The 23,303-nt window shown below is 41.7% G+C and overlaps 1 protein-coding gene across 1 annotated transcript; it reads right to left on the reverse strand.

Moving 5' to 3' along the window:
* Positions 1 to 342: 342 nt before the first annotated feature.
* Positions 343 to 23,003, reverse strand: LOC123751932 (synaptogyrin-like). The gene is made up of 5 exons (XM_069339799.1): positions 22,845 to 23,003; positions 16,693 to 16,927; positions 15,455 to 15,588; positions 6,289 to 6,469; positions 343 to 5,925 (listed from the first exon to the last, which is right to left on the reverse strand). Exons 1-5 carry the CDS (start codon positions 22,944 to 22,946, stop codon positions 5,900 to 5,902), a joined length of 678 nt encoding a protein of 225 aa, XP_069195900.1. The 5' UTR covers positions 22,947 to 23,003; the 3' UTR covers positions 343 to 5,899.
* Between the last annotated feature and the right edge of the window lie 300 nt (positions 23,004 to 23,303).

The raw sequence follows: 23,303 nt of genomic DNA on the forward strand, positions 1-23,303 counted from the left end.
ATAGGAAATAGCATCCAGCATAATTGGTGAAGACTGCGGCAGGAGCATACTGCTTCAAAAGGAAAAAGACGACTGACCCATGGAGCATCACACCCTGGCAGCCGCCCACCAAGCCCCCTCACGACGACAACAGACTGGCAAGGGATAGGGCATCGTCTGCAAGCCTTTATCAATTTTTTTTTTTAGTGTGTAAATATAAAATTCTCCAGCACCAATAACACACAGGATTCATGGCCGATTCCACAATACTGTATCTCTAAAAATAGTTGCAACAAGAGCAGTAAAAACAAGTTATGGATTATCTTGAGCAAATCTTTAATAACAAGGAAAAAAAAAATGTCAAGCACTTTTGGTTTATTGTGTGCATTACAATACATTCCATTATGGATGAAGGTACACACATGAACTCAAATCAAAGTTCACATACACAATATCCGAAAACTAACACAATAAAGGGCCTAGGATAAGTAGAAGTATCAGTCAAGGTACCTGGTACTTTTTTCCATACAGCACAGGTCTTGTGAGCATAAAAAAATTAGATTCGTTGATTCGCAGCACAAGTCCAGAGCTGTAATGATGTACAGTACTGAGCAGTAACTTAAGAGAATCTACACCTTCACAAATCAGTGTAATATGTATTTCCATTAAGATCTGTACAATCTAATCAAATCCAATTTGATTCCTAATTAAAGAACACTTTCACTAAGAAATAACTCGGAAGAGGATGAATGAAAGTATTAAGAGTATACTGTGACAGAACTACATATAACAAGGGTGTGGCCACATTTTTATTTATCCACCTAACTTCACACCACAGGCCTCTAAAAGGAACAAAACCAAAATTAACGTAACGTTACTTTTCCTACCGAATAAATATTATAATAACTACATACAAATAAATAGTTAACTACAAACATTAGGAAAAAACCAACTGTGGAATGTATAGTACTTAACAGCAACAATCATGGGAATACTCAGTCATCAAGGAATGCCTCTATATACAAACAAATGTTGACCCTTCATGAACTATACCGTCATTGACATTAAAGAATGCTGAAACTTCATGTCAACGAAGCACAATTAAGTGTTCTTGATATATACCTATATATATATATATATATATATATTATTTACACATGCAAGTATTAAGGTCCCCAAGTAAAATTTTAGAAACTATTTGCATTTGCCAGATATTCCTTGAAAGCTGACCCATTAACGCTTTCAAACATCCTCACCTAGCCTGGCAACAGTATCTACAGCACTGAATTTTCACTATACACTTAGTATCAGAGATCGCTTGTGTAGTTCCATAGTTCCTGAATTATCTTGTATTCCCATTTTTTAAAGCTATAAACAGTTTTTAAACCAATCTTCTAGCAGTCTACTTTCAATTTCACCATTAGAAAAATGTAATATTACATTGGCTTTTAATGATCAGTAAAATAAACTACAGATAGGCAAAAGTGCAATTTCATTAGGCTACACTCACGAACTCTGAAGATGCAATAAATTTGCTTACATTTATACACCAATAACTAGTTATGACAATAAAGAGAACCTGGCTACTCTGCCTTTTTTCACATAGGTACAACATTTATCAAAAAACTTAAATAAAAATGGCCTTGTCAACAAAATAACAAAGACTTGCGGTGGTTCGATAATACGCAACAATAATACAAGTACCACCATAAGTGTGTTTTCCCAGAGAATGTGTTAGTACTGGTGTAGGCAGTGGAAAATTTGTGAGGTTCATATGAAAATAGATCTTAGCATGGTCATCAGATCTGTTCAAACCCCCTTTTCCATAGTGTTTATTTTTTATATTATCCCTGATAATACAATCTTGCATGTAATCTCTTTATAAACTCCAAGTCTTGGATCATAAAGAGCTCTTTTTGATATGTGGAAGTATGAGAGATAGTGAAACAGCATGTAAAGGATTTTAGCACTTAATGGCAAAAATAATGGCTTTGTGATTAAAATACATAAATATATCCACATTTTTACATTTCTGCTTTAAGGAAAATACATTAATAATATTAATCTGCTTTACCATTCTATATACATAATATATACTTCAAAATATAAAGTTAAATTCCATCATGAAAGTTAAGGAATTAACACTGCCTTCACTTCACATAATTAAGAACAATCAATAATGTACCTAACGCTGTAGGATTGCCATACGACCACGTTCAATATTAATTTTTCCCACGTTGCACCAATGTTTGAATAATTCGACTGGATAAAGAGGCTTTTGACATTTACCAAAAGCTTTGTAGAGAAAAGCAAAAATACAACACAATAAATACTTCAATTTAAATGTCGACATAAAATTGTCCCTCGTTTCCCCTATTATTACAATTTTAGGATTATTTTCTCAAGATTACAAATACTGTATAAAATATTAAAATTCAGATAATCTGAAAGTACAATCTTTTTGTCACTTTTAATAAGGTGACAACTGTAGACTTATATCGTGTAAATAAATTTGATACCACAGGAATATTTGAATATTTTATTGCCAAACCTCTATTTTTTCAACAATTAAAGAACCCAATGTAAAAACCATATTTTACACACACTAAACAAACATGAGAATTATAAACAAATCATTAATTTTCTATGTCGTCAAGACACTTAAGGGTTAACCAATTGACACAGTCCAAGTAGGAAAATCTTGGCTTTATCTTGAAACTGTATACTCATTTCTTACAAAAATATAAAGATAAAAAGGTCATGTTGCTGGCTAGATCTGTATGTAAAATTTTAAACAAACATGTCATAAAATTAAATACTATGTGTAAGTAGATTATGAATATCATAATTCTCTAAAAGAAAAACATAAATCATTGTGCATAATCAAAACAACTTGCCTTGATATTCAAACACGTAAATAATGACGGCAACCCAAACTATACAATATTCATGGCTATTTAAAACAGCACACACTTCCATTATAGAGTACACAGGACTTAATTTTAAAATGCCCATACAGTAATTATTTGAATCGAAATCGTGTTTCACTCCTTATGTATTGAAGACTTTAGTTTATTATTGCAGGTTATTGGCACATGAGTAAGGGAAAAAGATAGAGAGATTCATGACGTGTGTAACAAACATAACATTACCCACCTAAACATACACGAAGTTTATTTTATTCATATACCTGTACTGACCAGACCACACAACGTTATGCACACATTTACTCTCCACGATTAAAATGCAATTTACGAATTTATTTTTAAAAGATCATTATTTAATAATGCCGATCTTCTGATAGTGTGACAATTACTTTACATTATCATCATTGATTAAATAAAACTAGTTTTTCAAAAGTTATAAAAAAAATAAAATATTACAATTCTCTTAATTACCAGTTCACAATTTCAAGATTTCTTCTACTCCCTCAGCCTGGCCTGTGGTCACACTTCCCTGGTGATGAACTGGAATGTGAGGCCATTTGTCTTCATAGCCTAAAAGACCATATAGCAATCAGAGCCAGGCTGATCTGGTAACTCTAGCAGAAACTTGTCTAGTTCTCTCTTGATAGCTTCCACTGTTCCAGTGGCATTTCTTATATTTGTTTTGACAAGACACTAAAGAGTCATACATCTCCTATGTTTCTATTCTATTCTCTAATTATGCTTATGGAACTCCAACTTTTCACTGGTCATTTTATACGTCCTACCAAATCTCTCAAGCACATTGTAATTTTATTATGTAGGTTTGGAGCTTAACCATCCAGTTTTTTCTGCATGTATATTACTAGATATACCGCCCACCTTCATTCAAAGGAGTATAGTTTGAGTGCTTCGAGTTCATTCCAGTAGTTTAAATGCTTCATCGATATAATGCATGAACACTTTCCAGATCTGCAATCTCACCAAACTTGTTTCTACAAAGATAATGGTGTCTTGTATCTTTTACACCTTTTAAGTACTGAACTGTAATTGGAATTTATCACAGTTGAAAGTAATTATTTTCTGTTGCCCATTGGAAGACCTTGTTAATACCAAATTGTAATTTTTCTGCATCTTTCCCAAGATAATGTTCATTCTAATTTTGGTATTGTTAGCAAAGGATGACAAGACTGTGGCTTGTATTCCTATCATCTGAGGAAGAGCAACAATACGATAACTGTACACTGGAATTTAGCGTCACACCATACTCGAGCCGACTTTCGTTTGGTTAACTGCCATTTTATAATTGTTCGTTTGGAAATTTTTTATAAAATCTGCAAAATCTGTGTATACAAAACAGTACTGTATATATATTTTGGTTTGTGTATATTGTAATCCTGATAATTTTGTCGGCAATCAAATCGTTGCAAAATACAAAGATCTTCCTGCCAAAAGTCTTGTTTACCAAGATTGCATAACTCATTCTTTTCCCACTTAAGTTTTTATTATATTTTTTTTTGCCAATTTTTAACTACTTCCCATTTTAGGTGGAACAAAAACTGCAGCAGATTTTAAGTCTACACCTGTCGCGTACCTTTAGACATTTCCTCCGGGTTTTACACTGCCCTTGCTAATGGTACTTTGCACTTTATAACAAAAATTCCAGGAATCTAGCCCAGGAGTCATGTATGTTGTCATTTTTTTTTTTTTTTTGATGGCTGTGGGGTTTATTGTGATATCTAACATCCATCTTTTTGCATTGGCAGAGTTTATGTAGTTATAATCATCCACTTTCCTTTAGGCCATTGCTATGATAAACATTCATATTGTTCCTTCAGTATTTTGCTCACTTATTGTCCTCAGTGTACAGTATCTCATCCTGTAATTATGGGGCCTCTACTCCCAGAGGCTTTTGATTTGTTCTTTGCACACGTATTTTACTATTTTGTGACTCTCTTTGATGGCTGTTTTTTTTTTGTAATTCTAATTCTAGAATGAGTGAGCTCTATTTCTGCAATTTCTCTGAAGGTTTGTCTGCCTTTGTAGGGACATTCGTGTTTAATGTTTTTGTAACCTACCTTCCTCCTGTATAATCACCTGCATTCTCTCTCTCTCTCTCTCTGCCTTGTGTTAGAATTTGAGGGTTCAGTGATGCTCAAAACAAAGTTGAAATCAAATATTTATAAAGGAATTTGAATTCCCAACTTAAGTTACATGAAAGACAATATAAGGAACCAAATTTGATGATAATTTAATTCAGCAAGAAAGCAGTGAATAACCAAAGCACAGTATACTGATGTTAGTGATAAGTGAGTTGGTCAAGAAAGCAGAGAATAACCTAAGTACAGTATACTGTACTAATGTACCATAGTAGTGCTGATAGGAATATGTACTAAGGAGTTAACACTGCTACACACACTACCACAACTGTATGCAACTTTTTTGTTTGATGATCAAGTAAACACACACTTTTGTAAAGCCTCCTCTTTGCATTAAATAGATGCACACCTCTAGGGCTGCTACAATGCTCATTAAATGTACCCATCCCAAGTGTCGAAATTAAATAATTGTTAAGGCTAAAATTAACAAAAATTACTTAGAAAGTCAACATACTACTCGACCAACAACACTTCTAACAGAACAAGAGTTTACCTTCACAAGTTTTCCCATATTAATAAGAGACCTTTCTCTAAAAATTGCGCTAAAGATGAGCGAGGCGAGTTCTCAAGTTAACAAAACTTCTTCTCTTACCTAAGCCTCACCTTTGGTAACATTGTTCCTATTTATCCTACAATCTCAGCTTAACACTGCACAGGGACTGTGTCCTCCCCTGACTAGTGACACTTCCTGAATGGCCCAGCCCCCAGGGAAAGCTGGCAAATATCAGGGCAATACTTGGTGGCTACTGGCGGCAGGAGTGTTGGTGCTATCCAGCTGAGCAGTGCTGACTAGTGAAGTTGACCAACTAGCTGAGCCTTAAGACACCCACTTGCAGTCTAATAGGGTGGTGCCTGCTGCATACCTGTATGCCAGAATTGAAGTACTGTAGTAAAAGTAAGCTACTAGCAGTAATAAACTAAAAAATGCAGTAAGCTTGCATCATCTAGGATGTCTTGCAAAAATTGTAAATCAATACTGTACACATATGATAGCAAAAATGACAAGTACTGTACTGTATCATATAGAAAACCATAAGATGTATAGTAAGAAAAGTACTATTAAAGACACCATGGCAAGTTACAATTATTACATTTAAATTATTTTTTAAATGTGGAGTAGTCAAGTTTCCCACTACACATCTTTTAATCACATTGACATTAACCAGACCCTTAAAACTAAGCCTATGATTGGTAGGCAATATTGTCAGAAAGGAAATCCTCATTACCTGACTGAGGTTGCGGTGGCTGGCCAGCAAATGGAGGCTGAGAATAGCCTCCATCAGGATCTGTGGCATCTGGGTAGCTGTTGTATCCACCCATATTGGTGGGATCAGCCTCATAACTTGGGGCAAATGCTTGATCTGATCCCTGCCTGTACCTCAAGAACGCCAAATATGCTGCACCAGCCTAGAAATAAAGGAATTTTCTCATGCATTGCTGATTACAAATGACTTTTGAAAACCTTGTGTTCCTACACTTTGTACCATGTTGTAATGCACACACGACAATATAGTACATGTAGGTACTGTATTCCTTTTTTTAGTAAATATGTAAATTTTAAAAAACTGCCTCCTCTTGCATCATATTTAAATCAGCTAGTAAGTAAGTAATTATCAAAAGAAGGCACCAAACCGGGAAGGCTATGTAGCACCGTCAAATGTGCGGAATAATCAGAGGGCGCTAAATATCACCAAGGATGCCAATACGAGAACAAAAACGCATAAGGCAAACGATATCAAAAGTATCAGTCACCAAGAACTCTATCAAGGGACAGGTGACCGCGAGGGGCGGTCGGAAAGCAAGACACACATGCTCTTCCTGGAAGTCAGGACATTCAAGAAGGACATGCACGACTGTAATAGAGACAATGCAATTAGGACGATAAGGAGCAGGGCAGCGCTCCATCAAGTGCCCATGGGTTAAGCGAGTATGGCCAATACGCAACCTCGCCAGAGCCGTTTCTCATCGCTGATGGGAAACGGCGTAGGAGAACGCAGTTTAGGAATGGTAGGAGGACGGCCACGCGGAAACAACATTTAAGAGTACGCAGTTTGTTACTAGTAACAGGCGACCAAGAAGCCTGCCAACGGGTAAGGATGGAGGAATGGATAACCGGGTAAAAGTCGGAATATGGAATACCTTTATGAGAGATGGGACAAGAGCGGACAGCTTCCATGGTGGCAGCATCCGCACGCTTATTTAAAGACACCAATATGGCTGGGAACCCAACAAAACTCAACCGACTTAAATTTACTGTGAACAAGAAACAGCCAATACTGAATCTCGACAACTACTGGATGAACCGGATTGAAGGACCCGAGAGCCATGAGGGCACTACGAGAGTCGACAACAACTACAAAGGAAGACTGACAACAAGAAAGCAGGAGACGAAGAGCATAGAGAATAGCATAAAGCTCCGCTGTGAAGAAGCTAGTCTCCGGAGGTAAGCGACACATATAAGTGCGATCAGGAAAAACAACAGAGTAGCCAACACCTTCCGCAGACTTAGACCCATTGGTGAAGACAGAAACGGAGGAGGGAGAAGATAAGTGCTCAAGGAAAAGGTGTTTTAGAACCGTAGGAGGGGTAAAAGCTTTAGTGACGCGGGTCAAGGAAGTACAAAACTGTGGAAGGGGGACTCTCCACGGGGGCAAAGAAGGAACAACACGAGGAGAAACATTAGAAATACACACTGAAAGAGAATCCTGTAAGCGAGATAACTGGACAGAAAGAGGGAGGTGGTGAAGAGGAGCAGGAACCGCAGGAGGGGTAAAAGTTAAAGCAAGACAGAGGCAAGAGGAAGGATGTTGTAAGGACCGCGCAAGATAGCGAAGACAGTAGCGATCACGGTGGTCCTGGAGAGACAGGAAGCCAGTGTCAGATACAAGCCAAGGACGGGAGTCGAACAAAAGGCACCAGAACCGAGGCGCAACCCAGTATAGTGCAAAGCATCAAGACGGCGAAGAGTACAAGGAGAAGCAGACGAGTAAGCAGGGCAACCATAATCGAGTTTAGACAGGACGAGAGAGGTCCTGTCCTCCATCTGCATCATCCTTTGCAGATGACACAAAAATCAGTATGAAAATTACCTCGGTTGAAGACATTGAAAAACTTCAAGCTGATATTAATAAAGTTTTCGACTGGGCATCAGAAAATAACATGATGTTTAACAGTGATAAATTCCAGGTACTCAGGTACGGTAAAAATGAGGACCTTAAACATAATACAGGGTATAAAACACAATCAAATGTGCCCATAGTAGGAAAACAGCATGTAAAGGATTTGGGAATAATGATGTCTGACGACCTAACGTTTAGGGAGCATAACCAAGCAAATATTGCGACAGCCAGAAAAATGATAGGATGGATTACGAGAACTTTCAAATCCAGGGATCCCATCACAATGGTTGTACTCTTCAAGTCACTTGTGTTGTCCCGTCTTGAGTACTGCTCAGTACTCACTTCCCCTTCAGAGCAGGAGAGTTTGCTGAAATACAGAGAATACAGAGAGCATATACGGGAATACAGAGAGCATATACGGCAAGCATAGACGCGATAAAGCACCTAAATAAATTATTGGGATCGTCTCAAAGCCCTCCAAATGTACTCACTAGAAAGAAGACGAGAGAGATATCAAATAATATACACCTGGAAGATACTGGAGGGACAAATACCAAATCTACACAGTAAAATAACAACGTACTGGAGTGAACGATATGGGAGAAAATGCAGAATAGAACCAGTGAAGAGCAGAGGTGCCATGGGCACAATCAGAGAACACTTAAAACATCAGAGGTCCACGCTTGTTCAACACCCTCCCAGCAAGCATAAGAAATATTGCCGGAACAACCGTGGACATCTTCAAGAGGAAACTAGATTTATTCCTAAAAGGAGTGCCAGACCAACCGGGCTGTGGTGGGTATGTGGGCCTGCGGGCCGCTCCAAGCAACAGCCTAGTGAACCAAACTCTCACAAGTCAAGTCTGGCCTCCGGCCGGGCTTGGGGAGTAGAAGAACTCCCAGAACCCCATCAACCAGGTATCAACCAGAGGAATGTAAAGCAAGGAGTGCGCGCCTATCCGCTCCCCAAGAAGTATGGGACAATACCCGAAGGAGGGTAAGGGCCTTAGAGCACTCAACACGGAGGTAAGAGATATGGGGAGACCAAGATAAACGAGTGTCAAGGAATAACCCCAAAAGCTTCGCGGAATCTTTGTACTCAAGGGGATGACCATAAAGTGACAAAGTGGGACGAAGAACAACCCGTTTCCGAGTAAAAGTCATGGCACAAGTCTTAGTAGTAGAGAACTTGAAGCCATGATCGGTGGCCCAAGACGACACGGCATCAATCACAAGTTGAAGCCGGCGTTGAAGGAGATGCGAATCATCACCCTGACAGCAAAGGGTAAGATCATCGACATAGAGAGCGGAGAAGACACCTGAAGGAAGAGAGGAAAGAAGACCATTGAGGGCAACCAGAAAAAAGAGTAGTGCTCAGAACACTACCCTGAGGCACACCTTCGAATTGCTGAAGAGAGGCAGAGAGAGCGGTACCAAGCCGCACCCGAAAGGAATGACGAGAGAGGAAGCTGCAGAGAAAGAGGGGGAGATGACCACGAAGGACAAAAGAATGAAGCTGGGATAGAATATGATATCGCCAAGTGGTGTCGTAAGCCTTTTCCAGGTCAAAAAGGATGGCAACAACGGAGGTCTTCGCAGCAAAAGCAGTACGAATATAGACCTCCAAGTTCACCAGAACATCTGTAGAGCTGCGGCACTTGCGGAAACCAAATTGAGAAGGGGAGAGGTGGTTATGGTGTTCCAGGAACCACATCAGACGAACGTTAACCATATGTTCAAAGAGTTGGAAGACAACTTGTGAGGGCAATAGGGCGAAAGTCCTTAGGGGATGTTCCCAGAGACCCTGGTTTGCGAACAGGGAGGACAACGGCATCGAGCCAGTCCTCAGGGACTGACGACTCCCAGATCCGTTATACAGACTCGGTAAATACCGAGACGTGCACGGAGGGAGATGGCGAAGCATCTCATAATGAATGCCATCGGAGCCCGCTGCCGTAGAACCGCAGAGGGCCAGGGCAGAACGAAGTTCAGAGAGAGAAAGAGAAAGAGAGAGAGAGAGATAGAGAGGAGAGAGAGAGAGAGAGAGAGAGAGAAAGGGATCGTTATAGGGAAGTCGAAGACGAGTGTAGAAATCGAAAGGACGAGATTCAAGGACAGGTTTACGAAGAAGAAAAGACTGGGGAAGATGAAGACCAGAGCTAACAGAAGAAAAGTGGGAACCCAGTTCGGTAGCGACATGCAACGGGTCTGCCACAAGAGTACCACGGAGGTGAAGGACCGGTGAAACATCGGGAACGAACTTGCCCCGCTATCTTGTGGATACGCTTCCAGATCTGTGGCAGAGGAGTTTCGGATGTAATGGTAGAGACATAAGATGCCCAACATTCATGTTTAGCCGTACGGATGGCCCTATGGGCCACCGCACTTGCTTTCCGAAAGAAAAGAATCGGCCGTCTGCCGACGGCGGGGTCTCTTCCAGGCTGCACGCTTACAGCGGTCAGCCCGAGCACAGTCTGCATTCCACCAGGGAACACACTTCTGTGGACCCCGAGAGGCAGAGCGAGGAATAGAGCGGAGGGCAGCGTCGAAGACAGTGTCATGAAAAAGGAGAAGAGCGCAAGGGAGAGGCAGAAGGGAGAGGTCAGAGAGAACAGCACTGAGGGTAAATAGGTTCCAGTCCGCTTTAACAAACTGCCACCTAGGTAAGGAGAGGGGAGGGTGAAAAGAGAAAAAGGTAACAAGGATGGGGAAATGGTCACTGCCATGGAGGTCATCAAGAACCTGCCACGTGAAATCTAAGTAGAGAGAAGATGAGCAAAGAGAAAGACCAAGACAGGAAAGGGTGCGAGTCCGAGAGTCCAAATGTGTGGGCTCACCAGAATTCAGAAGTATTGGGGAAGAACGAGAGGATAAATGGTTCAAGAAGGCGACCTCGGGTGTTCATCAAAACATCACCCTAAAGGGAATAATGACAATTGAAATCACCCAGCAGGAGCACAGGCTCCGGCAAGGAGTCCAGTAGGTGTTTCAGATCAGGAAGAGAAAGTGGGACACTCGGGGGGAGATAAATGGAACAAACTGTGTACCATTTCCCCACAAAGATACGAGCAGCAGAACAATAGGGAGGCGAAGGAAAAAGTAAAGGGACAAAGAGAACATCAGAGCAAATCAAGAGAGCAGAAGAATTAGGAGCCCCAGCAACAGCTGGGGGGGGGGGGGGGAAGAGAAAGGAATAGCCACGATAGTGACCAGGACGAGCACCAAGCATCGGCTCCTGGAGACAGACACAAAGGGGCGAAAACCGCGAAATCAGAAGTTGGAGTTCGAGGAAATTGCCGTAATAACCTTGAACGTTCAATTGAAGAATAGACATCGACGAGAAGAGAAAGGACAAGAAGAGAGAACAAGGAAGAAACAAAGGCGAAAGAGCAACATAGCACGTTAAAGAAGATCTGGGTCGGGATCATGGTCAGAAAGTCAGGGTTAGGGGGCATGGGTAAACTGAGCAAAGACAGAGGGAAGGAAGCGGGAGAACAGGACCAGAGGTGGGCGGGCGGTGTCCAGAGGAGGAGGAGGAGGAGGAGGAGGAAGAGGAGTCAACGGAGAGGAGCAGTCAAGGACAACAGCAGGAAGAGGCGGAGTAGAAAGAGGGGAGCGCACCTCAGCAAGGGCAGCAACCGAGAGGGAAGCGGGGGCCAAAGAAACCTCCATAGCAGGAACAGGGGGCGCAACCACCGAAACGGGAGGGGAAGGCGCAATAGAGGCAGTAGTAGGGCCCGAGGAAGAAAGCGAAGCCTTCTTACCCGCCGGGGAGGAGGAAGGAGAGGAGCCAGGCTTACGCTTCTGACTTAAAGAGACCGGTGTCCCAGCAACTACGTACCGGGCAACGGATTCCAGCTTCTCAACAGGAGAAGCTGAACGAGAGCACACACAACGGCCGTTAGGAGAGTGATGGACATCAGCCCGCACCGACAGGCGGCGGGGAGAGTCAATAAACGGAGGAGAAGGATGGGAAGGAGGATTGGAGGGAGACGAGGAAGAAGACACAGGAGACATGACAGACGGGTAGAAAGAAGGGGAACCCCAGACAGAGGACCAGGAGGGGAACCCTTCGGGACAGAACTCAAAGGAACAGAGGAGGAGACAGTGGGCGTATCAGGGTCCAAGGCCCGGAAACGGTTGCGAGTCCGAGGAAGGTGGGAAGGACAAGGAGAGGAAGAGCGCAACAACGTGAGCATAAAAGACATTAGCATAAGGCAGGAGCCGGCGAACCTGGCGCCTCGCCTCAGGAAAAGATAAACGCTCCCGGTGCTTCAAGTTGAGGACGGCTGCCTCAAGTTTGTAATGGACCGACACACATGGGAGAAGGTAGGATGGGCCTCACCACAGTAGAGGCAGCGAACCTAGGGAGAAGTGCACTCCGACTTAGAGTGACCTTCGCACCCACACAAAGGACAGAGAGAGAGAATCCCAGAGCAGCGGAGGGCACCATGCCCAAACCTCCAGTACTTGTTACAGAGCCTAGGAGAAGGAATGTACTCCCTGGACAGAGCACCTGGCACCAGCAAGAATGACAGAGGATGGAAGGGTCCTACCATCAAAGGTAATCTTCACAACCCGAAGGGGTTGACGCGACGACCACGAGGGGGATGAGTAAACGTGTCCACCTGGAGGACAGAATGGCCCTGGGCATCAAGGATATGCCGAATATCATCGTGGCAGTCCTGCAGATTCCGAACACCGGTCGCAACATGGGGCGGGAGGAGAATAGTGCCAACATTGGCATTCAACTGTGCGTTCTTTGAGACCCGAACAGGGGTCTCGCCAAGGCAGGATAAGGCAGCTAAGCGGGATGCCGCATCCTGAGAAGGAGCAGCAACGACACATGTACCAAGACGAGTGGGGTTGAAGGTAACGGAGGCATCCACGGAATCAACAAGATGTCGATAGAGGGAGAAATTGTCAGGAGGCGCAGAATCAAGAGGGAGGAGATCCAAGTATTTGGCCCACGAAATGGGACCAACAAGGCTTGATAGGCATCAGAACGGGAAGGAATCGAGCGAGTGCGGCCGTGTCGAGGATGGCGTTTAGAACCCCCAGAGTGAGAGGGGTTAAAAAGGCGCAGTAGTCACAACTAGAGATTGAGCCGTGCCAGTGGACGAGGTAGTCACCACTGGGGGCTTGGAGCTCGACCCAACCCCAGAGGAGGGAGGGGGAGATGAGGGGAGTAGTCAGAGAGGCCAAAGGAGGAGCAAGGTCGAGGCCAAAGGAGGAGCAAGGTCGGGGCCCAATGCAGCGGAGGCTACAGTGCCCGGTCTTCCAACACGGACCGACTCGGGGGCTTGGTCGCCCACCCCACAAGCCTGAGAAGGTAAAGGAGGAACAGAATACAACATAGGTACAAAAAGAAAACATTCATTCATGAATGAGCCTCCACACCCACCATGGAGCCACAATTAGAGGCAAGACACCAACAAGAAGCTATCGCCGATCACAACAGGGGCCTCCTAGGGGTGCGTCGTGAATATACACCCCCACAAACGCCACCTTAAGAACCGTCAGTCCATCGAGATCGGGTTCAGTGACGAAAGGGGGATTGACAATAAAATGTTCCCCTCGCTCTCGAAGTTGGGTACTACAGTTCTACGGGTGCAAGAGTATGCCTCCTCAAGCACCCGGGCGTCAAAATAGAAGAAGTCCAAAGGAATAACCAAAACAAGCAAAAGGTCGGCAGAAAATGACAAGCAGATAGGAGAAGAGGGGGGAAGAAAACGAAACAGTAGGAAAAGGAAAAGTTGTTCAGCACAATTTGAGAGGACAGCAGCAGGAGCACAAGGCTACAAAAGGACAGAGGACTGTCCCAAGGAGCATCACACTCTGGCAGCCGCCCACAAAGCCCCCCCTCACGGCATCAACGAGCTGAACGGGGATGGGGGAAGACTGAGAATAGCCTCCTCCAGTGCATTGCCTTAATTGAGGTGGCTCTTCTCAGTCTTGACTGTTAAGGTGCTTGACTCTAGCCATACTATCTCTTATGGCTTCTCAAGGTGTATTCCTAAATATGGCTCACACCTGCAGTGTGTCTTTGTCAAATAGGAACATAGGAAGTGGATGAAATCTCCTTTGTTTGGTTACATGACCCCTTTTAGTTTTCCCAGGTGGACCTCAACCTATTTGTATGGAACCCTATGGCAACCTGTGTTTGTGGCTCTATTCCCCAATTAGATTATCTCTTCCAAAAACTATACCTGATCCCTCACATCTGATATTGTTGCCAGTTTAGTCGAAGTTTTCCTAGACTACATGAATTTGCTCATTTCCATTTGGCAGAAGTTTGGCCCTAGTATCAGGCACTTCTCTTTGTTACCCCAATCTGTTCCCTTACCTGACTTCCCTTCTCATACAACAAACTTATTGTGAAAAACTCTCCCAGGCTTTCTGCCAATGCATGCATGCAGTATCAAGTTTCTAAGGCAAATTTACCACTACCTGCATGGGAGACAGGTGGTGGCGATTCATTTTGTATTTCTGCAGGCAAAATAAGCTGGCATCATGGGCTCTTCAGAGATATTTGCCTGGCACACTGTCAATCTTTCTCCATGTCAGTTCCTTGTACCATATTTTGTTCTTCCTGACTTGGTTATTTAATGATTGCCATTTCATGCCTAAGACTATGGTGTTCTATCAAGTGACTCTGCCAGAACCTTTTGTCTTCCACTTTTGTTTGAATTTCTCCTTACCTCTTTTTTTAACATTATCATGAATGTCAATCCTTCTTAGGGATCTAATCACCAGTAGTACCCTTGTACTACTCTCTCCCTATATTATTACATGGGCATAATACAGATACCAAATTCATCAACTAAAGAATTCCTACATGTAATAAATTTAAAGTATGTTAATGTTTTTATAACTATAATATTTGCAAAGAATATTAATTGTATGCAACTTGAAAATACTGCATTAAAATAATTGTATTAAATAATACTTTCATATCTAAAACAAATTCTTCAAATACAATGTTGCAAACACTTTTGGAAATATTACTTTCAATCTAAGGGTCAATATCCATCCATTAAAAAAAATGCAATTATTGTACCACGAACTAATAAAATGCAAAAGGTATAAAGAGGAACAATAATAATGTAAAAACCATGGAGCATAGCATTGCATGTACAGTTCAGAAATACAACTCCATACAACATGACATATCTACCCAGACACCTACAAGCGATCTACTTCAAGATTACTCTTCATCAATTTATATTAAGACTTACTCAAGTACTCATGCTTGGAAGTATGTGATATCTTACCCAGGGGAAGATTGAAAAGAAGCTGAAGGCAATGGCTGCTTGCATGTTGTTGACCCCATATAGAGGAGTTCTAGCATTACTCCACTGGTTAGTCAAATAACAGAAGCCAATGAAGTACAGGAAAGACCAAAGAGCTGAAAATATTAACATTTTAACAGATTTTGGTACAGACTAAAACTAAATTTGTGATGCAGAATATCACTGGGATAAAATGCCATTAACTTGTTAAATTTACCAATCTGAAACATTACATATGGCCACTGAGCCAGCATAAAATTTCCCATATTTAAGATAATTTACCATTGCCTAAAACATAAGATATGACTTTCTCCTTCCTTCCCTGCTTAAGAAAGAATGCTGTACAATAGCAATTAACCCCTGCACTGCGCACCTTTTAAAATAACATTACCATGGCGTGTCCAAAATAAATTATTCCAAAAACAGTATTTTAAATTTTTATATTGTCAATTAGCACCTAGGAAGCATGAAAAATCCAAGTAAAAAGTCTACCTCTTATAGTTTAGCTGTAGTGGTCTGGAGAAGTTTTTTTTTTTAAATGAGGCGAGTTGCAGCATGGGAATAAGTGTCTATTTATTTTCAATGTTTGAATGTATCATATATTTATATGATATGGACGCGAGTCAGTAATTCCTCTGGGCTTCAGTAGTAGTAGTCAGGGAAGTTGAAAATTCCAGTTTGGCAGCAGGATGCTGCTTCTGGAAACTGTCCTTATTAAGGCTGCTCATAGCCCAGTTGGTAAAGCTACGGCCTCTCACACGTGGGCTCCACGGTTCCAGACCCATACAGTCCAGGTGAATGGAATGTTTATTTCCACCGAAGTGTGGATGTCAATTTACTAGCCACGTGTAGCTACCATTATTACTCTCACAAAACACCATCTAGTCTCCACATGCTGATCAACTCTACAACAATATTGATAGCTGCATTAAGGGTTAAATTTAAAAATGAAGAAAGGCACAGTATTATACAGTATGACTGAAGAAAAAATCATGACTGTGATAGACATACTGTTATGAAGGTCAATGAACATTTGACAAAAATAATTTCAAGAAAATTTTAAGGAAAAAAAGTGTGATCAACAAATGGACACAAAAAAATTCCAGTAATGGCTTAGGATAAGAGGCTGTGGAAGCATAAGGGAAAGTGCTTCATCCAGCAGAGGATTAATACATCATGAAGATGATTATAATGATAATGCTAATACATTTCTAACTCACCGGAGAACCCCATATCTGCCATGACATAACGTTTCCTTGTCTTGACTGATGACATCTGCTCGAAGAAATATTCGCCAACAATAAACCCAATAGATGCAAGGAAGGCAATGACAGAAATCCCAACACCATAGTTACAGGCATTGCTATCGTCATTGTAGAGGCAAAGGGCAGTTCCTGTTTTGTCTTTGATCCAACCTTGTGAGGAGATACATCCAAAGATGACGACAGAAAACAGCTGAAACAAATGTATTATTATTAAGGCAATTTTAATTTTGTATGCATTACATGCTCTGTCTATTCCTAAACAAAAATAAAAATATTCATAGATATTATATTTTACAAGACAATAAATTATATTAAACAAATCAAGCTAAATATTGTACAGTACTGTGTTACGTGAATCCCCTGCATAGCAGTGGAACTCCTTTTTCCCTTCACCTTCAATGCCTCTGCACTGGAAGTCTACATCTACACCAGCCCAGATGAATCATCAGTCCTACCACCTCTCCATACCCCCCAGAGCCTGGCACGGCCTGGTACAACTCAGAAGCAAGCCGGGCGCCTCTGCTAACTGGTAGTTTGCCCCCAAAAACGAGCAGTTAGCCGCCTTCAACTGGCAGTGGTGCAGTTCAACAAAGGCACTGCCAGCCACAACGAGCAGTTTGCTAGTTGATTAGATGTCCACCTTGCGTTGACACCGGATGAGTCATCACCGCTGGACTATAAAAAGGGCGTTGCCTCCCTGGAGAGTCAGTCTTTCAGTGCTCTTGGAACACCTTGGTGTCTCTCACCCTTCGTCTGACTTCAGCCAACGCCGTGTGTCTGATGCCGTGGTGGTATGGTAGCTGTCTTCAGTACACCAATATATCTTAAGCTTTTTATTCATTGCTTAGTTTATTTCTGCATTAATGTCATATTAACTTGTTCACCTTTGCATTACATGATAGCCAAGTATTGTCACGTGTCATTTTTGTTCATTAATATTTCAGCAAATTGTTTTAATTATTTATTTGACGATTTTCATTTGTTTCCACCTGCGACTTACACACTGCAAGGCCAATAGCAGAATTTTTTTTTATTTGTGTGAGGGAGAGCCATACCACCTTGGTTCAGTATAGTTGCGATACCACAACCCGTCACAACTGTATCCCTATATCCTACCAAGGACTACTACTATACAAATTGCCATCCACACTACCGTGCAAACAAACATTCCATTCATCTGGACTGTGTGGGGTCTCGAACCGTGGACCCCACACGCATAAGGTCGCAGCTCTACCAACTGGGCTATGAGTAGTCTATGAGTGACTGATGCAATCCCACAACAGTTGCCCAACTCCTGAGTACATTAGGTGAAAGGAAATGTGTCCAACCGTTTCTGCCCCCACTTATCTTTTGAGGCATTTATCTGAGGCCCACCATCTCTAGTAAGACTGCTCAGAGTTGATAGAGCTACAGCCTCACACACGTGGGGTCCACGGTTCAAGACCCACACAGTCCAGGTGAATGACCTACTATTGTATTTCGTTAAACTATTTTTCACAATGGTTATAAGAACAATCAACATTGTACAAAACAATATACGTGCTTCCAACATGAAGCATACTTTTTGACAATTATCAGAAGGAAACTATTTCCACACAAAAATGAAAAGTAAATTAGTTACCAGTTCTTTCACTACTGACCTACATGGCTCAAAGTATAGGTAACCGTTAGACTACCCCATGTGACATTCACTTACTGATCGTAAGACTACCCAATTTCCAATTGTCCATACATTACTTGGTCGTAAGATCTTTCCAAGTTGCCTGGTTAGAAGAGTCAAGGTGTTCCCTTCAATAGCTAGTGGATTTCATTAGAATACTGTGCCTGATTATGAATTTAATAGACTAATTTCATGGCTTACTAAAATGAGGTGTAGATAATGTGTACATTTGGTAGTCTCCTTGTTTCAATATAGATACAGCCTGCTATACCTAAAACAGTTAAAAGCAACACACTGTACTGACTTGTGATAGATTCATATCAGGGTATATTTCCTGTTGTCAGGAAGAGGAAGAGGTCTCTTCCCCCTAGATTAAACTATTTACCTCCCCCAGGATGCTATCCCACAAATGTAACCTAACTCCTGAGTACAGTACATTAGGTGAAAGGAAATGTGCCCAACCATTTGTCCCAGTTATCTTTTGAGGCATTTATCTGAAGCCCACCATCTCTAGTAAACATATAGTCAACCTTTTCAGCTAGAAGAAATATAGCAAAATCTATTTATTGAACACATTTGATTACTTCAGAGGAAAAAGGAGCCTCAGATTTGGAATGTGATTTTACAATTACATCCCAGTTTTGTTTTGCCAAAAGAACAGCAAGCGTAAATCTGAGGGTGGAACATTGACGCCTACCGTATTTACTGGTGTAAAATACACACCCTCACATAGGACACACCCCTATTTTACAAGGATTTTGTGGAAAAAACTATTTTAGTACGTTTCATCATACATTTATTGAAATATTTTAAAGCGGATTTTGTACCCCAACTCTTACCACCTCTAAGATCAGCTGTATAGTTGTACGTACAGTATATATTTTGGGCAAGAGAATTCCTATACAGGATGTGAAACTTTTAATTTCTGGATGTGATGTTTTATGTTGCCGCATCAAGCCACAAGGGCGGCGCACCATCACAGCGCTCTGGTGTTGTCGTCATTCACTCATTGTAAATGGCCGAGTGGCAGATGAAAGTTGAACATTCCTATCAAATTTATAGGAGCATTTTTTATTTAATGAATAAATGTTTCTTAAAGGTAACACAGTTGTTAAATAATGTCTGACATATCAGGTGTGGGTTTTGTATGATGGGTAAGGTGACGAGATGATGTGAGCTTCCTTCATAATTGCCGATGTATATTGCAAGTAGTTTTCTGTGTGTTTGCGATACGACTAATAACTATGCTCGTTTTCAATATTTTATTATTAGCAACAAATTTTGTGCCTAGCGAACTTACCAGTATGCTCATCTGGCTTCCTAGCCTACGGTGCTTGGTCGCCCATCCGTAATACAGCCGATTAGATGCAGGGCAATTTTTTGATTCATTTAAAAATAAGAAAAAAAAGAGCATCTTATACACCGGCAAATACGGTAATTAAGAGAGTTTACTGTAGTTCACCAAAGAAATTGGAAACTTCTCCGAGACTGTATTTATCAGGTACCAGGGTGGCGCACCACCACAGCGCTCTGATAATTACAGTACTGTACTCCATTTAAAAGTATAAAAAATAGTACTGTATTTAAAAACAAAAATCTGGACGTGTCAACCTGCCAGAAAAATTCTTCGAGCTTTGATTAAACACACACATCTACCACCACTGTACCCGAACAAACCAAATAAGATCATGCCAAGCACAATGCATTTATCCATAGACACAAGAGAGAAAATATTCAGTATCATAATCTAGAAACAGTCAACTACTATTGCAAGTTGTAAACATTTTTAATCAAACAGCATGTTTATAATATAAACATGCTGCTTGAAATGAAGGCTCACGATTCCACATCTCTTGAAAACTAGAGTGAAAGTTCCCCAACTTAACAAAAATAATGTCAATGCTAACTGGCTGTCAAAAAAGCAATGACAAACTGGTTTTCCCCATTGTTGGGGATGGGAAGATCATTTGATGTATTGAGGTTCCTAAGGATCAACCGATCTTCCCCCATGCAGCTGCAACCAACAATACAGTACAGTAATTCCCAATTCCTGGGAACCTATTTACTACTAAGTTAACAGAGGCCTCAAGTGAAAGGAAATATCTGAATGCTGTCAGAAATAAATCTAGGAAAAAAGTTTGTTGGGTTGTATTTAATAATTTTTAAGGGCACAGGTGTAAACAGCAGTTTTCTTTTTTACTAGAATTGCATTAAAAAATGTGAAACAATTTGAGATACTGCATTTGTAGTTACTCCTTACATGTGCAATGGAGGATGTATGCATTACTGTACTCTGTCAGGTTGAGTATGACTGGACGTTTTGCAGTACAGTACAATAAAAGGATGGGAGACTGCACACATACACTCACTCTTGCCTTTGGCTAAGAAAACTATAAAATGCCTAAAAGAGCCGTGTTCCCAACAATGTTAAATATGCAAGTATTGGTAATTAAGCTGCTAATAGTACATTTAAGACATTTAAAGCTAAGACAGTGCTAAACCATACTGGCAATCAGCAAACTGTCACTAATGAGATGGCCAACTCCCTAATCATTTTATACCCCTCTCAAAATATATCGTTTCTAAATATCATAGCACTGACCGAAGCATTTTCACTTGGTTAGCAGAATAATCATCTTAAAAGATAAGCAGTGTCCCCCCCCCCCTTCCAACTGATGATATCACACTACTGATAATTGTGACACCCTTATAACCTACATTTACCAGAGGGCTGGCTGATTTACCAGATTTATCTAGTGGCCTCAGCTGGGAGAGGGGACAATAAGCCAGCAGCTTATCAAAGATCGCCCCCATTTTTTTTGTAATTTTGTCCCAAATGAATATGTTTAGTTCACAGCATGCAACTGAACACAAATTCCATTGGCTACCTTTGCAAAGACATTCGCCTGAATTTACTAGTGGCCTCGACGAGGACAGGAAGCTGGCAGCTTGTCAAAAGTCCCCCCCACCCCATTTGCCCTAATGATCTTTTCTAAATGTATTTTAAAACCCAACAGTTTTGGCCTTTACAGCTTCGGCGGGTAGACGTTTCCACGGGTTTACAACCCTATGGGTGAAAAAGCATCTCCAAGGTCTTTTTCTTCATCTATGTTGTAAGATGATGATGTAAGATGTTGTGGATGATACCCTGACAGAAGGAATTCCCCTTCAATAATGTTCTCTCATCTCCACATTTCACTTATGCCAATGAGGTCTGGAGTCTCGGCCTCAGCATATGCACACAATGCATCAAATGTATTCACCCCCGGGAACACTACACTTCTGGTATTAGTGTAGAAGCACTTTAAATTTCTTTTGTTGTTCCTATAGGGCTGAGAGATAGCTCCAAAATTCTGTACATTATTATTCTGTTCGTTGTCACTCCGGTTTTGTGCCCATTTGTCTTCAGAGTACGTACGACATCTGGATATGTCGGCTATAGGCCCACTGGCTGCTATGCTATTTGATTATTAATCAGAGAGACATTAGGGCACTAGATTACCGGATACATTGGTTAAATGGTTCACAAGTTCTGACAATGATGTAGAGAAAAACAGTAATGTAGACTTTGTTGAAATTTTGCCTGTAATTGCTGTATAATAAAATGTAATTAAAGTCCTTGCAATATGAAATGTAATCTTGCATAAAATATACTTTCGACTAATTGTTCCAAACTCTGGCACTGGAAAACTGAAATTAAGGAGGAGTCACCACAAACCCAATGGTGACAAAAACTACAATAATTAAATTCTCCATTACAGCTCAACAGAAATTAGTTGACCAATTAGGTGATCCCATTTTGATCAGCCAGTCTGTGGTGTCCAACCTGCACCGAGCCGCCGGACTCGTCCCCCAGGCCGACCCAAGCCTCCCGGCTCCCTCGGCCCCACACCACCCGCAGCCTCTTACGATCACAATTAAATAATATAATGTAATTTCTTTAGCTATTGAAAGCCAATTCGGGTTGGTGTTAGTGTTGAGAGGCTCCCCGGGGCCCGGTAAGCATTGCAACCATAATATTGGAAAATTACCTCTAACTAAAACTTAGGGATTTGCAGTGACGGAGTTAATAGCCTCATCTTGGCGACCCATACGGGGAAATTACCAACTTGCAAAGAGCAAGTTCTCGGGAATCGCTGCAAAAATTGTGAACAAGGAAAAAAAATAATCTATATTCGTCCACCATTTCTGAAGGAAATAATTCCTGCGGCATAGGCAGTCATATGACTATGGCAGGTGGCTAACACTAGGTGAAGGCAGGCTACATAGCACCTGTCACCCAGGGTATAGCGGCCACCAGAGATGTATTTTGGTCAGAGCCGTGCCCTACACACACACAAAAATCAATACAAGCCGATGATGAGGTTTGTGGGGCGTGCTAAGTCCCCCACAGTGACTAGAGCCGCGCCTGTACCGGCCCCCGTGGCTCCCTCAGGTGATTACGTACCCATGTGACGGCCCTGAGTATGACCTGCGGCCGCTGGAGGAAGGTGAGAGGGTCAAAGGGCGCCCCAGCCTTGCCGCCGCCGTAGACACCCTCCTCCATCATCTCTGCGTCTGCCACTCCGCCTTCCTCCCCGCCCGAGACTCCCACACCTTCTGAAACTCCGCCTCAACCTTTACTCATCACTTATACCTCATTTACGCCATTAATACTAACAATTTATATATATAGTATTCTTTATTTATACTGAATATTTATTGCCAGAGCTACGATGGGGCGTAAATATTAATATTTGGTGATTGTGGATAATATTTGTGGAACAGCAGCAGACGACGCCAGCGGCGCAAGTCTCGGCCCCATGAATCAATTACACTTAATAATCGCTTTTTATGAAACACGAATTGTTCACAGGTGTGTACACCTAGCTCATGATGACAGTGTTTACCAGGTGTAGGCGTGTCA

The sequence above is a fragment of the Procambarus clarkii genome, chromosome 42 (assembly GCF_040958095.1).
Source record: "Procambarus clarkii isolate CNS0578487 chromosome 42, FALCON_Pclarkii_2.0, whole genome shotgun sequence".
Lineage (NCBI taxonomy): Eukaryota > Metazoa > Arthropoda > Malacostraca > Decapoda > Cambaridae > Procambarus > Procambarus clarkii.

Bases quoted from the DNA above. Each gene is read 5' to 3' on its own strand.
- LOC123751932 (XM_069339799.1), bottom strand. From the start codon at position 22,946: ATGATGGAGGAGGGTGTCTACGGCGGCGGCAAGGCTGGGGCGCCCTTT. The intron at 15,589-16,692 runs GTGAGTTAGAAA...TAATATTTTCAG, and splicing joins GGCAGATATGGGGTTCTCCG to CTCTTTGGTCTTTCCTGTAC. The intron at 5,926-6,288 runs GTAATGAGGATT...TCTGGCATACAG, and splicing joins GCCACCGCAACCTCAGTCAG to GTATGCAGCAGGCACCACCC.